Source organism: Diorhabda carinulata, chromosome 4 (genome assembly GCF_026250575.1).
Source record: "Diorhabda carinulata isolate Delta chromosome 4, icDioCari1.1, whole genome shotgun sequence".
In the NCBI taxonomy this organism is placed as follows: domain Eukaryota; kingdom Metazoa; phylum Arthropoda; class Insecta; order Coleoptera; family Chrysomelidae; genus Diorhabda; species Diorhabda carinulata.
Genome location: NC_079463.1, coordinates 28278623 through 28295461, shown reverse-complemented (window position 1 = coordinate 28295461; position 16839 = coordinate 28278623). Strand labels below are relative to the sequence as shown.

Below are 16839 nucleotides of genomic sequence, written 5' to 3'. Positions count from 1 at the left end.
CAAAGTTTGCGCAAATATATTTCCCAATTTCATTCAAGTGATGTTATGTTCAATTTTGAGTGGGAAACTTTTCAAACACTTCTCGTGGTGAAAAACAGAATGTGTCGTTAGAAAATCTCATACTGGGATAGGATAGAATATCAGCTTATAAGTGATCTATCTTATCCAGGATTTTGGTTTCAGCAAAGCCCCCTCAGTTTTCACCTCGACAATTGAGGAGCACTGCCGAACCTCACTCTAGAGATTTGGTTGTACCTGTATTTGAGTGAAGAGGATAAACAGTTCTATACAATCGGGTTGGGTACTACATTGAAGTTACGACATTGAAATGACTTAAAAAATTAGGTAGCGAAAGCAATGCGACAAATTAGTGCGAATTGTTCGCTATACAAAACAGTCCTATTATTTGAATGGTATTTATCTTACAAACTTAAATGAACTAAAGAAATTTCATATTTGAAATACATGTCTGATCAAATTTGTTCCAAATTAGTGCATTTAAACTACTTGCACATTTCTAACACAGCATCGCACAGTTTCCAACATTGAATTGATGAACTAATAAAGTTTATTTTGTTTCACCCTATACATCTTATCTGGCGCCAATATGGAACTGATTAATAAGCTTTAAAGACTATTTCTTACATCTGCAAAAGATCTAAATTCGAAGTCTTGCGACTTCCCTAATTTAATCAAGCGTATCCTCTTACATGTGGCTAGATGGAGCTAACCGCAATACCGAAGCTGAGAACTGTCAAGAGTCATTTAATTGATGATTAATTACCCTACGAAGAAGGGAATTTATTTGAAAAATTCATGTTTTTAATTGAGCTTCTTGGATATATATATTTATACCAATATTTTGTTGATTGTGAATGCTACTAAAGAGATAAGTCGATTAAGTACCACGTACACCAGAGTATACCAATGAATGTGACGTTTTAAAGACCACTCTCGGAAAATTAAGTGCTGAAATATATTGAGAACCCATAAAAGAAAGCCTAATCTTCAGAGAGGAGACAATGATTTCACACGTGTACATATGTCAAACAAAATTGTGCCTCATTTTTTAACTGAATGTTATCCTCGACTGATATTTCGATTATTTAACATAATTTTTAAATTATTTTTCTTAAACCTCCTTAAATTTATTGTAGAAAAACCTGGAAGGTTTACTTGTCATTGTGATCTGATCGTTATCACGACCAATGAACAATTTTATTCCATCCTAAATCACTATAAATGTCCGGAAACTAAGAGTCTGCTTTTACACTAACCACTTAGATAACTAACTCAAATGACTTCGTCCTCTTCAGTCTTCTCTCTAGATTGGGGGTGTCGAGAAGCTGGATTGCCTTTGATGATTTCACATGTGTACATATGTCAAATAAAAGCAGTTTCTTATTTATTTTCTAAAATTGTGCATCATTTTTTAACTGAATGTTATCCTCGACTGATATTTCGATTATTTAACATAATTTTTAAATTATTTTTCTTAAACCTCCTCAAATTTATTGTAGAAAAACCTGGAAGGTTTACTTGTCATTGTGATCTGATCGTTATCACGACCAATGAACAATTTTATTCCATCCTAAATCACTATAAATGTCCGGAAACTAAGAGTCTGCTTTTACACTAACCACTTAGATAACTAACTCAAATGACTTCGTCCTCTTCAGTCTTCTCTCTAGATTGGGGGTGTCGAGAAGCTGGATTGCCTTTGATGATTTCACATGTGTACATATGTCAAATAAAAGCAGTTTCTTATTTATTTTCTAAAATTGTGCATCATTTTTTAACTGAATGTTATCCTCGACTGATATTTCGATTATTTAACATAATTTTTAAATTATTTTTCTTAAACCTCCTTAAATTTATTGTAGAAAAACCTGGAAGGTTTACTTGTCATTGTGATCTGATCGTTATCACGACCAATGAACAATTTTATTCCATCCTAAATCACTATAAATGTCTGGAAACTAAGAGTCTGCTTTTACACTAAGCACTTAGATAACTAAATCAAAAGACTTCGTCCTCTTCAGTCTTCTCTTTAGGTTGGAGTTGTCGAGGAGCTGGATTGCCTTGATGTTCACATGTTTTAAGAGGCGTTGTTGGTGACTGCAAATTTACTGGATACCTGCCTAACAGTATCTATCTCCAGGTCCCGGTGAAGATCGTTATTTCGAAAGTACCAGGGTGCATTAACGATACTCCGTAGCATTTTAATTTGAAATATCTGGATTATTTGGTTGTGATTTTCGCCGGCACATCCCCATAGTTGAATCCCGTAGGTCCATACCGATTTCAGGATTTCTTCATATACAAGTAGTTTATTAAAAATTGACAGTTAATTGTCTTCCCAACAATCAATACATTCTCTTGTATTTTATACCTAGTTCTTCTTGTTTCTTTTTTAACTTAGGTTTCCAGCGTAACTTCGAGGCAAGTGTTAGCAAACCTTCCTTAACTAATTAACGCCCAATTTACTTTTTTTCAAACGATTTTAATGAAAATTACAGAATATCGTTAATTTTTCGTTAGAAACTTAAATGCGTAGGAAAAAAAATTATACCACATCTTTATTCAAAAAGGGCCGTCCTCAAATAAAGACGCTGGGAGTATGGGACTATAAATTTTATGTATTTAGACAACTACATATTTAAAGCAAAAATAATTCCACTCGTTAAAACTACCTCTTTAAGACATTTGCAATTCTTTTGAAGTTTTAATGGAACACTTTTGAGTTCAGTTTTCTCCAACGGTTTCCGTTAATTGAAAACCCATTTCGTTTAGTATTAAAAATAACGAGTGGCTACTGAAGAAGTTGTCGAAATAGACAGTGTGGCTTTCGGCATTTTATACAACGGGTAGCATTTTAAAAACGACCCTAGTTCCTAAAGGTTCATTTCCAGTCTCACCACTTTCTATTCCAACATAAAAGGAGAAATTGTAGCAATATCCATCGACCCCACAAATTGCCAAAGTTAGTAGCTAAATCTTATGGGTTTGGCTATAATAAATTGCTTCATTGCATTGTAGCAATAATATCTAACAATCATTTCATTTATTGCTAAATAACGATGAACGATTCCCCATTGCGAAAATTTATATTTACATTTTTTATGAATGGGCGAATTTTCAAAATTTCTCTCTTTCACTCGACAGTATAAGATATCCGGTGAATATAAGAAATCTAACAAATAATATTTTTCTCTGCGGTTCCGTAGCGAATTGTTGCTTCATCATGTCGTACACAGTGCGGTCAAAAATTTGAAGATAACACATGACTCAATAAGTCGTGTGACTAAGAAAAACACATTTTTGCCATAAATTTGTCTTTTACGTCGAAATAGGCTTCAGTTTCAGCAACTGCTTCTTCATTTGAGCTGAATTTCTTACCACCGAATATTTTTTTTTCTGATCAGCGAATAGCCAGTAGTGACAGGGGGCAAGATCTAAACTATACGGTGGATGAGGAAGCAATTGTAATTGTGATTCGTTCAATTTAACATTTCCCATTGATTTGTGAATCGGTGCCTTGTATTGGTGAACCAGTGTTTTTTTCTTTGACATATGAAGCCGTTTTTGTTGTTGTTGCATTCAAACGATCCAACAGCTCTATGTAGTATTCGCTATTGATTGTCTTTCCCTTTTGGAGATAGTCGATGAACAATATTCCATGCGTATCCCAAAATACTGAAGTCATAACCTTTGCAGTTGACTGTTGTGCCTTTGGACGCTTCGGACGTGGTTCACCGACTGCAGTCCACTCAGGTGATGATCGTTTTGATTCCGGAGTGAAGTGATAGATCCATGTTTTATCCATTGTCACATATGGACGCAAAAATTCTGATTTATTATGTGTAAACATGGTCAAACACTGCTTCGAGTCATCAACACTCACTTTGAAAAAGCTTTGTCATAACCAATTAGTGGACTTTTTTGATGTTCTCTGGAGTAACCATTTCAACTGGATGACCAGAACGTTCACCATTATCGGTGTCTGTACGACCACGTTTAAATTTAGCAAACCAATAACAAATGGTTTCTTTCGATGGAGCAGAATCCGGATAACAATTTTGAGCCATAGTTGAGCTTGTACAGTATTTTTTTTTCGTCAAGAAGCAATGATAAATTAACAGAAGAAATTGTTTTGAGAATAACAAAAATACCTTCAATTAAATGACTATCACTTTTTTCTAACTAATCAACAAAACAACAGTAATAAAATATTTTGACATTGAAATTTTGTTTGGTTTTATAGTAGGCTATGAATTTTCCATATATCCTCGTATATAAATAAAGAAGATAAGGAACAAATTTTTAATTAATGTTTTTATTAAACGTTTCATTTTATAGATTTATTATTGTCAAAATTAATAAAAATTTCGAGAACAACAAGTTCTGATTTCAATTCTCTTCTTCTTCATTAACGTTCCTCTGCAGCAGAATTACAAGTTCCTCTTCATTACCGTCTTCCTGATATGGTACAGCATTCCTGAACCCACATCTTGAGCCACAGATATTTTTACAGTCATGATGGTTCCAGGAATTCGTTACGCATTGTCCAAACCCATTCCTGGGGTTCTAAATCATGACCTAACCAAGTTTGAATTTGATAATAAACGCGATTGAAGCTGGAGAGATGTTCTACTCGTTGGTGGAATATTTGATAACTGCACAGGTTTATTCGACTTTGTGGACTTGACGGATTGTGAATAACGGAAATGATCGATACTATCCACAGATTTTGGACCATTATAAACTGCTTATGAGGTTAGAATTCCACTCTAAAATAATCTCTGAACGGTACAGTTTTCTTCTTCAAATGCTGCAGCAAATTTACGGATTTTAAATAAGATGTACTTAATTATGAATTATGAATAAATGAGAATATAATTACAACGTAGTTGAAGTATGTCCATTAGTAATTTTTAATATTCTAAAAGTTAATAAAAAATGATAATTATATATTAAGCAATAAATTATAACCTCAATATTTCAAGGTATAAAAAAATGTTACATACAGAAGTTGTAGAGAATTAAATTCTCTACAATATTGATAGGAATTCAAATAGAATAAAAACGGTATATCTGCTAAAATATAAAAAAATCGACCATCCAATTATATGTGAATTTTGAGAATAATTTTAGGAAGCCAAAATACAAGTTTTTACTGGGTATGTCAATTTTCCGAGATATTCATAGCATTAGCATAATTCGAGGACGCTGGGCGTTGAAGATTTTCCAAATTTATGTATTTTATAAATTTTTAATCAATAAATTTCTTCAGTAGAATGTCTTGCACACTCTTCAAGACGTTAGAAGAAACCGTGGATTATTTATACTTGAAAATATAGAGGCCGGCATAATCGCTTTACCTCCCGAGGTTGACAATCTCACCGACGAAGAGGATGTGGATAATGACGATCTGGAAGTTCCCAATGTCGATTTTTGTGACCTTTGACCCCCGACTTTGAAACTTTCGACCATTGAATTATATGTAAATTCTTATAATAGCTTAATGATGCCAAAATACAAGTTTTTACGTGGTAATATACTGGGTTTGTCGATTTTCCGATATCAACCCTCTGGTCAGGTACAATTAGCAGAAATACTCATCAAATCTTATTTTATGGTAGGGGGTAAAAGATGGTTATATTATCGCCAAGTGGACGAAAAAACATCTTAGAAAATTGTTCCCAATGTCCTTAATGAATATATTTCCTCATTCCACCATTTCGTTTCTTTCAATATTTTTTATACCTACCTCGTTTACTTTCCTTTCTTTATATGTTCCCGTCAGAGTTTTTCTTTACAATATCCTCTCTCTTAAGTTCATAATGTTTCATGTACTTTTCAATTCAGTGGAGTTCAATTTTCATTTCCATTTTCCCTTCGAATGTATTACTATTTTTTTTCTATGTATGCCTCTTATATATTTTACCACCCCATTATTTAATTGTGATCGTTAAGATTCAAATTTTCAAATTATAACAGATTTTTTTTATATTCTCATTGTAATTATGCAGATTGTCAATATCAAGACATATTTTATTATGACTGAAATAAGTATAACCTAACCTAACTAATTTTCTATCGAAAATCGAGATGATTTATCAAGAAAAAATAAGGTTTAAGAAATAAGAAATTAATGAAATTAATAATTTATTAGTTATATGATACATTTCATTCATAATGCAAAAAAACATATACCGATATATGTTTTCTTTTAAGTATTCTTATAAAAATATTAAAAAAGCACCTTAAGTACTGTTCACAATTTGATTGATTAAAATGAATTTAATCTGTAATTACCATTTAAACTTATACATTAAATTCTACGATACTTTATAAAATTATTTTTATTGTCTACTATTTCAAATAAAATTAAAATAAAAAGTTAAAATAGAAATACTGTCTTATTTTCATTGTATCAGGGAAAAAAATTTGTAAAATAGACAATGTGACTCATTTAATAGATCAATAGTAATTTTTAACTTACAAATAATATTAAAAATTTCATAGTATAAATTTAGACCATAACAATGGCATGAGATCTTTTTTATACAAATTATATCATTAATATAGATGCTGTGGATATTGTCATTTAGTAACATTCTAACATATAAATATAAAAATAGGAATATAATATCTAGCTTATAGTCTTAATTACCAGGAAAAAAGGATATGATATGAAGCAATGATGATGATTTTACCAGGATCACTACTAGAACTAGTTTAAATACCACGAGGAACAATCTCTCGAAGGTACAAAGACTGGCTTCCATATGTGCAGTCAGGCCATGACATCATGCCCAAAAGGTACACTAAATCCCACACCTCCCCATATAGGGTTGGAAAGCGTGGAGGAAAAAAAAAACACCAAACAAAAACCGTCCTTAAAAAATAACCAAATCTGAATTATGCCTTAGGATGGAAAACCAAAAATGTTCAGCTTTGAGAAAAAAATGACCTCAATACTAAGCTGTAGCAGTAAGTGAGATCAAAACACCATACGAAAAATAAGCAGAAATGCTATTAAATGGTACAGACCTGGAATAGGAGTGTACGGGTCTAGAACCCCGAAATCCTGAGCTCTAAGCTCCAATATCATAAAATCCAAACTCGTTTAGGATTACCAATAGAATGCGGGTCACACCAAACTGGAGGTAAACGAAATAGCTGACAGACTCGATAGTAGGGACAGACATCAGACTCTTCAATGGACCTGAACCCTTCTGTAGTAGCAGCTACAGAACAATAGAACCATTGGAAAAGAAGGTAGATAGGAGCCAACCAGTTACTGGGACAGAAGTTGAGACAGACCAAGACTCTCCTGGGTACCTATAACCAGAGAAGAAAGATCAGATCAGAATGTATCAGCATAAGTAAGAACAACCTATGAATACTAACAAGAGTCCTATCGGGGCACTGTCACCTCAATGGACACCTGAAGACGTTACACTTAGCAGATAATGTAATGCGCAGAGACAGAAGCTTCTAGCCACATTCTCTTGAAGTGTAAAACACTACGGAATTCCAGAGCACTAGACCTGGGAGCGTATGAAATAGAAGACGAAGATCTGGCAGCTACAGCCATCCCAAATAATAAAGTAGAGCCTCAATATTCAGTACACTGGCTAATCTTACTGAATGACTGCTCATCTTATATTTTATCCCTATTTATGAAATGTACTTGCATGTAGACGTTACTCGAGAGCCACGTGTTTTTGGAGGTTATAACAATAGTTCCACTGCCAAAAAACAAAGACAAAAATTTACCAATAACTGAGAAGTGTGCCATATTAGACGGTTTTAAAAATGGAGTGAAATAGAAATACTCTTTCTCTTGAGTCAGATTTTAATAGAAAAGAACAGAAAATACGTAAAATAAATAAAATAAAATAAATAAGTAAAATAAATACTTCGAACTGCTTTTCACAGGAAAGAGACCAAAAATTAAGATAATCAAATTGGTTTTCTTTTTTCCAATATCATTGTTTTTGATTTTTACAAAATTATACTTTTATTTATTTAAGGACCAATTTATGTTTCGGCGTAGTTCTTCTATTTCACGAAGTGAAACCTTTTCTCATCCCCTACATTCCCCATCAGATATCTAGAGGTACTGACAAGACTTTTCCCAAGGAGTACAAAGTCATTGGAGGGATATCTCAAGACTCAGTCCTAGGTTCTCTCTTGTGGGACATCCTGTATGATGGGCCACTAAAGCTGATACGACCGGGGAAGGCGAGCCTCGTAGCTTATGCGGACGACGTGACCATAGTAATTGTAGTAAAGCACCACAGTCCTTGAAAATGTGGATGGACACAGTCGACCTGAAACTAGCGGAAGAGCACAAAACAGAGGCTATATTTATGATCAGCAGGAATGGAACTGCAAGTCGGGGAGCAGGAGATCACATCCCAACCTTTTATCCGTTAAGATGAGCTATGATTGATGCCTAAATTTCAAGAACCAAGTAAACATCTTGAGAGGAAAAGCCTCTGCAGTAAGGAACATCTTATCTCGTCTTATGCCGAACTTAGGAGATCCAAAATAGAGAAGAAGAGCACATAACAAACGCAGGAGCCAGTAAGGAGGGTCACTTCAGTTTTCGTTTGAGTGTCCTGAGAGTTGCCAGCAAAGCATCCGAGCACGTAGTATGTTTATCTACCGCGCTGGGCGAAGAAGAGTTGAGGAGAGATGAACGGAGAAATAGCATAGGTCGTTGGCAAGCTTTACAGGTTGCCTCGTCTAAGGGAAGATGGCACCACCGACTTATTCCGCGAGTTGACACTTAGCTCAGCAGCCCTCGCGGAGAGGTAAATTACTACTTGCCCAGATGGTCTCTGGACACCGGTGCTTCAAACATGAGGATTCTCCGGAGTGCCCAACCCGTGCAGGAAGAAACCATCTGATAAGCCGTAATAGGAGTAGTAGGGACGCCTGAAAATATGTTGAAGGCTATGTTATCAACGCAAACTGTCTGGACAGCAACGAGCACATTCGCCGCTGAGGTGTTGAGGAAGTATCGCTTTGAAGAAATGTAAAGGGGGAAGGAGCAAAATCGTAACTGAAGAAGCAACTGATGGAAGAGCTCTATAGCTAGATCCTCCCTCCGCGAAGTTATGCTTGAAGGAGGTCTAGTAGAGGAAAGAGATAGAGGAGGTCCAGGCAGATCACAAGCCCTAACGATACGGAACAGTATTTTTTAACCAAAAGCAAAGAAACGGAAAAAAACTGACAAGACTTTGTGAATTATAATTGACAAGATTTGACGAGGTTACAGTCAATATCCAACTAGACTTCAAGATTTCTACACTTGTAATGTCAACCATATATACAGTGCGTTTCTAAATTTATGTTAAACGATTTAGGAGGTGATTGTCCATATGGAATTTGATGGATCTTCCTTCAAACTTATGAAAAATAAAATATTATTTAACATATTTGCCTTCTTAACAATTATTAAATGCCAAATTATTATGGAAAAAAAATTTTATATCAAGAAGTGTTTTCAACAAAATATGTTCAATTAGATTTTCATTTTACAAAAAAAAATTTTGTATGTTATAAAAGATGCTAATTTCACCCCCTTATAATGTAACAAGAATATTTTAATTCACTCAAATTTGAAAATAAAAACATTGCAACTTAATTTTACTAATCTTGCAAAGAAATTATATTGTAAGTGAGTCTCAGAATTTGTTTTCACATGAATGAGTGACTTTGAATATTTACTATACTGATTGAAATGATTTTCAAATTGTTTTTTAAAAAAATCAACAATTTCGACAAACCAAATTTCATATCAGTAATTGTGAATTGTATGCATGTCTAGTTATCTTTTTTTTTAATTTCATACATATTAATAACAATATCCTCAACAACAACCGTTACGGTTAACACTATCACCATGAGCAATATTTTTTATACTAATATTTACAGTTTCTTCTTTTGCTGTGTCGGTTGGTTCTAATTCACTCGATTTCGCCATCATATCATCTTCAAATACTTTGAGCGTTGAATTGAGACCTTGTAACCTCAACAGTCCTTGAGCAATTTTTTCAAAAACCATACCAATGCCCTGGAATTTTATACAAATACCAATAAGAGATAAGAATATTTTGGTAAAAATACAACGAAAATAATGGAACAAATAAATTACTTTGTTTCACAATTAATCAAGAAATTAATAATTTTTCAACTCGATTACGAGAGTTGCTAGTTAAGTTTTGAGACAAATAAAATAAAATATTTATAATTGGATGGTTTTTAAAAATATTCTCCATTAAGACCAATACACTTTTGTATGCGTTTGAACCAATTGTCGGAGCATTTTTTCCATTCCGATCGAGGTACCTCCAAAACATGTGATTTGAACGCATGAACCGTTTCTTCAGCTGTAGAAAAACGTTAGTTAAATTATTGGGTGCCAAACATGGACTTTACAGCAGCTGACTCATCAATTCGAAGTTTTGAATGTTCTAAAACGTTTTTGTTTGAACTGATGTGTCAGAGCTCGCATTGTCGTGGTGGAGAATGATTCGTCTTCTGTGATCGGTATCCCTGACACATCTGGCAAACGAATGTTGGTTTACCATTAAGAATTGACAGTTCTACGTTACTCTAATGGTGGCGACATGTCCAGTTATTTCTAAAAAAACAAGCGACCATTGTCTTTGAAGTGCTTCGTGTGCAAACAACATTTGCTGGATTGGGTTCGTCTTGAAAGACCCATACAGTCGATAGTTGTTTAGTTTCGGGTTCATATGCATAGACCCCTGATTTATCACCTTTCACGATCTTATAGACGCCTTTTGAGGCGCCGCGATTGAATTTTTTCACCATTTCTTTGCTCCAATTGACACGAGCTTTTTTTTGAGCGATTGTCAAATTATGCTGTATCCAACGCGCATGAATCTTTTTGACAGCCAAAAGTTCAAGCAATATTGAATGTATGCGAATGGAACTAATACCCAAATATGTCTCAATTTCGCGGTATCTGCACACTGCTGTTGGTTTAATCCACGACGAAAGTCATAGAAGCTTTAACCAAGATAAATATTTCAAATATTTGTAAACAACTCAAGTAGCACTACAAAAGACAACACGTTCCGTTCACTATTAAAAATGTCAAACTTTATGACAATAATGTCAAATTTGATATATTCACATCAGTGTTGCCATTTCTCAAAACTTTAGTAGCAACCTTCGTATATGTTTTTATTGCTAAATAGTCTTGATTTTAGGTCGATTTAGATTGAAAAGTGGTTTATAACAGAGTTGAACAATTGGTTTTTTGAAATATTTCCATATATTTTGATAAAGAGGGAAATAGATCACAACTACAATTTTTTTAACTGTTTTAAGAACTAATTTTCAATCAGAAGATATCTAAAATCAAGACGCACCAAAAACAGAAATAAATACAAAATTGGTTAAATAATGTAACCAACGTTGAACTTGAAGTCATTGGCCGTAATTAAACCTGATCAATCAGTCCACAGCCATCATAAATATCCAACAGCAGAAAACTCTAGGAATTTTGCAACCATAGAATTGAACTCTTCATCTATACAGCCTAACTAACCAAGTAGTGCTCAATAAAAAATTTCCTGATTGTTAAGTATGTGTTAAGAATGGACCAATGTGACACATGCCGAGCTTATACCTTACACTATATCAATGAATTTAAGTATAAAAACCAACTAAGAAAAAAAAATAAGATGCCCAGATATAGAAAGGAAAAGACAAAAAAATGAAGAAAATGTTTATATATTAGATCCTGAAGCTTACATTTAGAGAAATGGTTCTGTTTTGTTGCCACCTAGAATCCTCTTTTGTTTTTTGATGCAATACTAAGAGCTCTGTTTATTAAAAAAATAATTAGTAATATACAGGAATTGAGAGAAACAATCAAAATGCTTCAGAACGACTGGAGAAAACTAGACTATAATCTAGATGTCTGCCTTACGCCCTTACAACAAGTCATCGTTTTTATTAATTTGAAAAGTATGTGGGGTATAAAAAGGAAGTATAATGATATTTTATCTTGCAGATAGAAAAAGTATGCTCTGTATAATAAGAATATTTACATATAGAGATATTGATGTATTAAGAAGATAATGTAAATTTTTTAATAAAAATTTAATAATGTCAATGTAAACATAGATAAAATGTTGTTTGTCCTATTTGAAAATGATTGAATTCTTAGCATAAAGATTAATTAATATACGTACATAATCAGTCTTCGCTGACGATTCTAAATATATTGCATTTATACTGTTTGCATAAGCTAATGCCTCTTCGCGTGTTACCTAAAAAATATTTAACAAATTTGAATTAAAAAATTATAATAGATTCAAAAATAAAATTTTGAAATTTGAATAACTTGTGGAAGTAATAGTTTATTCGCCTTTTAATTAATTCACAATGAACAATGTACAAATGAAATGGTTTTCTTTAAAGAAACAATTGTATCTAACCCTTTGTCCCTTTTTCATTGAGGGTAACTTAAATGGTGCGGCGAATTGAATTTTATTGATTAATGAAATAAATGAACAACATTTTGAGCATCTGCTGTAATCACCTTTACTGTATGTTTTCTAAAACTTGTAATTTTTCTAATCAATAGTTCTTAAAAATTTCTAAACACAAAATATATAGGGTGATCTATTTGAAATAACAAAGTTCATTATCATCATTCTGGAAAAAGGAAAGATGTAAGAAGAAAGTGAGAGCATAGCAAGCTTTTTACACACCCCCTCACCCACGCCGTTCTACACTTAAGAAATATTCAATTTGAATCCTGTTGAGATATTTTGGGACAATAGTCAAAAGAATAAGTGTACTTAAAAATTATATCGTCGGCCTGATTGTAAAACCACTCCAAAAATATAAAATTTTCGTTTTTTGCCGTTGAAACGATTTATTGACGCCACATTTAGAATAAAAAGGAAATTTCAAATTACTTAACTCTTAGAAGGAAATATTTCTACTTGCAAACGTTCTACCTCCAGAGGTTTCATTAGTCCATGAAATCTGTTTGTGATAAAAGCAGGTGGTTTTGTTTTATTTTTTTCACAATTTGATAATAGAAAGTTGAGAGTTTGTAGGAAAACATTTCTTGATACCTATTATTTAAAGGGTTGAACTAGTAACCAATAGTTCAAGGAAAAAACAGACAATGAATGAAATAAAATAATGGATAGTGATGATAATGGAAATCTAACATTGTGTAACGTAATATTGAAACAGAAAAGAGGCATATATACAAGACAATAGCAGTTGAACAAAAATCTCAACCATTTGAAAGAATTTTTAATGTTTTTGCCAACAGATGATTCCCATTACTATAGGCAGTCTTTAGAGAATCTTTATTTAGAATATAGACTTCTAAAATAGAAATTAATATGCATTATTTAGCAATATGGTGCAAGAAAAAAATGTTACTGCATTTTCTAGCTTTCATAACACGTTCGAAGATTTTAATTTAGCCATGTTCAAGTTCAAAAAGGACCAATGTGACACATGCCAAGCTTATACCTTACACCATATCAATGAAGTTAAGTGTAAAAATCACCCAAGAAAAAACGAAGATGGCGAGATGGAAAAAGGAAAAGGTAAAGTAAATTAAGAAAATGTTTAGATTGGTTCTGTTTTGTTGCCACCTAGTATCTCCATTTAAGCTAAGAACTCTGTTCATTAAAAAAAATAATTCGCAATATGCAGATCTGAGACAAAAAATCAAAATAGCAATTACAAGTGTTATGCTTTAGAACGACTAGAGGAAGCTAGACTATAAGCTAGATATCTGCCTTACGTCCTGAACAACAGGTCATTGTTTTGTATTAATTTGAAAACTATGTGAGGTAAAAAAATAATGAAAGTTGAACATTGAAGGCAAATGCAACTGGACGTGATCAATCAATCCACAAAATCATGAATATCCTATAATAGAAATCTCTAGGCAATTTGCAATCTTCGAAGGAACTGTTGGCAGTCAGAAATCTCCCAGTTAGAAGAGAATATTGAGTATTAGAGACTGCTTTGTGTCCAAAATCCTAAGAAGCCCATTTGTCTGCACAAGGTTGGAACGACTATTCAGAATAATCTTAAATTACATGATAAGAGACTAAAACATTGAAAAAATGAAAGGACAAGCCTTGGATTATCTACATTGTCTTGAAGATGCTATGGAAAATCGGTTAGTCCATATGAATGGTTCCAAACCCGCCATAACTGTTGTGGATGGAGAAGCAACTAAAGAACTATTCAAATATATCCCAGATTAATATCCACAAATAGAAGTTCCGAATAGAATAAAGCTCAATATAGCCTAACTAACCAAGAAGTGCTCAATAAGAAATTTCCTGATTGTTAGATTCTTATGAATTAGGAAGGAACTGTTGCAATTCAGAAATCTCCCAATTAGAAAGTGTTTACATATTAGACCTTCAAATTTTGCTATAATGTTCAAAATCTTACTCATCTGCACTATATTACAAGCGAAAATTAGCAGTTCATAACTTTTGTATCTTCAATCTAAAAATTAAGGATGGATTTTGTTATATATGGAATGAGACTGAGGAGAGGCTTACAGCCAATGAATTTTCAAGTATTTTGTATGATTTTCGGAATTTTAAATCGTTTATACTGAAGCAAAGAAGTTCATATTCAACAGTGATGGTTGTATTTACTAAAATAGATGTGCAACATTATCAAATATATTACTCCATCTTGCCATTAAACATGATGTTCTTATTGAACAAAAATTCTTGGCAAATGGGCACACTTAGATGGAGTGTGATATATGTAGGTAGTGGGTGCTGTAATGAAATTGAAAAAATTGTTTTTATGCCTCCTGTAAAATTTGGAAAAAGTCATTTGCTGTTTAAAATTTTTTTTGTAAAATTGATAGTTTCGGAGAAATTTAGAAAAATTTATACTACTTTAAAGGGAGCTGGAAGGTAAATGTAAATGGAGCTTTGTCAGTAAAAATCCTGGTTTTGGTGAAAATTTATGGAGGGCTTCATCTTTTCGTTACTACACCCTTAAGATACTTATGATAATATTCTTAATAAAAAAATATTTTTGTTGTGATAATTTGTCTTCATTTTTGGTTCAACTTCTATTTATATATTTCTATATATTTAAATCAGTTTAGAATAACATGTAAAAATTGGCAAGAATAGATCAAAACGTCAATTTTCACATGTTATGTTGAACTGATTTCCAAGAAATAAAAAATTGAAGAAAATAAAAAAATATTTACTTGTCTTTGGTCGTTTAAATCGATTTTATTGCCTACTACACACAGCACCATTTGTTCATAAACGTTTCCTTTCAGCTCTTGTACCCACATTTTTATGCTTTCAAAAGATGCTTGTGATGTTATATCAAATACCAATAAAGCAGCATTTGCATTCCGATAGAACATGGGCGCCATTGCTTTGAAACGCTCTTGACCTGCAGTGTCCCATATCTGATAAAATAAAATAGTAAATATAAATAGTAAACATCTTTTTCTTAATTTTATTCTTTCAGCTTTCTAGAGTTAATTTAATTAAAATATGTTTTAATAAACTCAATTCTTGTTTTACCTGCAGGGTTACTAAATGGTCTTCAGTATTCACTTTACAAGTAAAAAATGATGCTCCCACTGTGGGAGCTGTTTGTTGACTAAAAGATTTTTCCACATATCTCGTCACAGTTGCAGTTTTACCAACACCTGAAAAGTTTTGTATTTATTTCATCCAAAAGTATATTTATTTTTGTTAAATTTTAGAATAAGAGGTAAAGGGGACTTAAAATTTGACAAAAAATTAGTGTTGCAATATTTTTATTTTATTTTTATTTGGTTTTATAAAAGTCTATCCTTAATGTTTTATTCTAATACATTTATGTTCATCATGGAATGTTAGCAGAGTTTTATCTATTTATGGCTACCCTTAAATTCTCCTTTAACCAAATGTATGAACTAATGATTTACTTTTTGATTTAGAATATGCCACAAAACGAACAGAGCAATATTTATCAGATTTGATATTATCTGTTATTTTACATGTACATTATCTTACTAAAATAATTATTTTTAAATAATACCTTGATTAGTTTCAATCAATAATCTTATCTTATATCATTATCGTCATCATTTACACTGTTCAAAGAATGCGTTTTACTTATCCTAAGATTAAAAGCTCCAAATAATTTTATTAGAAACGCCACTGTTCATAATTTTTTTTGTTGCTTTTACGTTCTTGAATTATTTCTTAGGGAATAAAATAAAATAATAACAAAAAGTACTTAAGCAGGTAATTCCCCATAACATTTTTAAACACCGACACATTATACATCGACCTCCAACATTTAAGATAATAATATTTTAATCTAGTCACAACAAAAAACTACTGGTGAATGAAAAAAGTATTTATTACCTTGATGGCCCAGCAAAACAACTTTTCCAACAATATGTTTCATACTTAATAAACATCTGTTCACGAAAACACACAAATTTAAAAATTTTCATTCAAGATTCTTAAGAAAAACTACACTTTTCTCGTTTTATTTCCTCTGTTTACGTGAATCAGATGATTCCAGTCTACTGACAACAGTGACAGTGTGGACCACACATTAGTCATGCATGTGGGAAATACTTGAGGTAACGCGAATTATTTGATGGTTTTAAACAATACTAAAATAAGTCAAGTGTATTATAAAATCTTATTCATTTTCACACAGAATAATTACTGATACTTAGATTGCGATTTTCGGTCGATAACATTTATGGTTCGATGGTTTTGATTACGTTACCTTTGCTCCTTCCACATT

The 16839-nt window shown here is 32.5% G+C and overlaps 1 protein-coding gene across 1 annotated transcript; it reads right to left on the bottom strand.

Annotated features, from left to right (window-relative positions):
- Window positions 1-6155: 6155 nt before the first annotated feature.
- Window positions 6156-16839, bottom strand: LOC130892653 (uncharacterized). Its single transcript, XM_057798174.1, has 5 exons — window positions 16446-16839; window positions 15612-15739; window positions 15284-15493; window positions 12249-12326; window positions 6156-10093 (listed from the first exon to the last, which is right to left on the bottom strand). Exons 1-5 carry the CDS (start codon window positions 16486-16488, stop codon window positions 9890-9892), a joined length of 663 nt encoding a protein of 220 aa, XP_057654157.1. The 5' UTR covers window positions 16489-16839; the 3' UTR covers window positions 6156-9889.

Bases quoted from the DNA above. Each gene is read 5' to 3' on its own strand.
- LOC130892653 (XM_057798174.1), bottom strand. From the start codon at position 16,488: ATGAAACATATTGTTGGAAAAGTTGTTTTGCTGGGCCATCAAG. The intron at 15,740-16,445 runs GTAATAAATACT...AAAACTTTTCAG, and splicing joins TGTTTTGCTGGGCCATCAAG to GTGTTGGTAAAACTGCAACT. The intron at 10,094-12,248 runs GTACGTATATTA...ATAAAATTCCAG, and splicing joins CGTCAGCGAAGACTGATTAT to GGCATTGGTATGGTTTTTGA.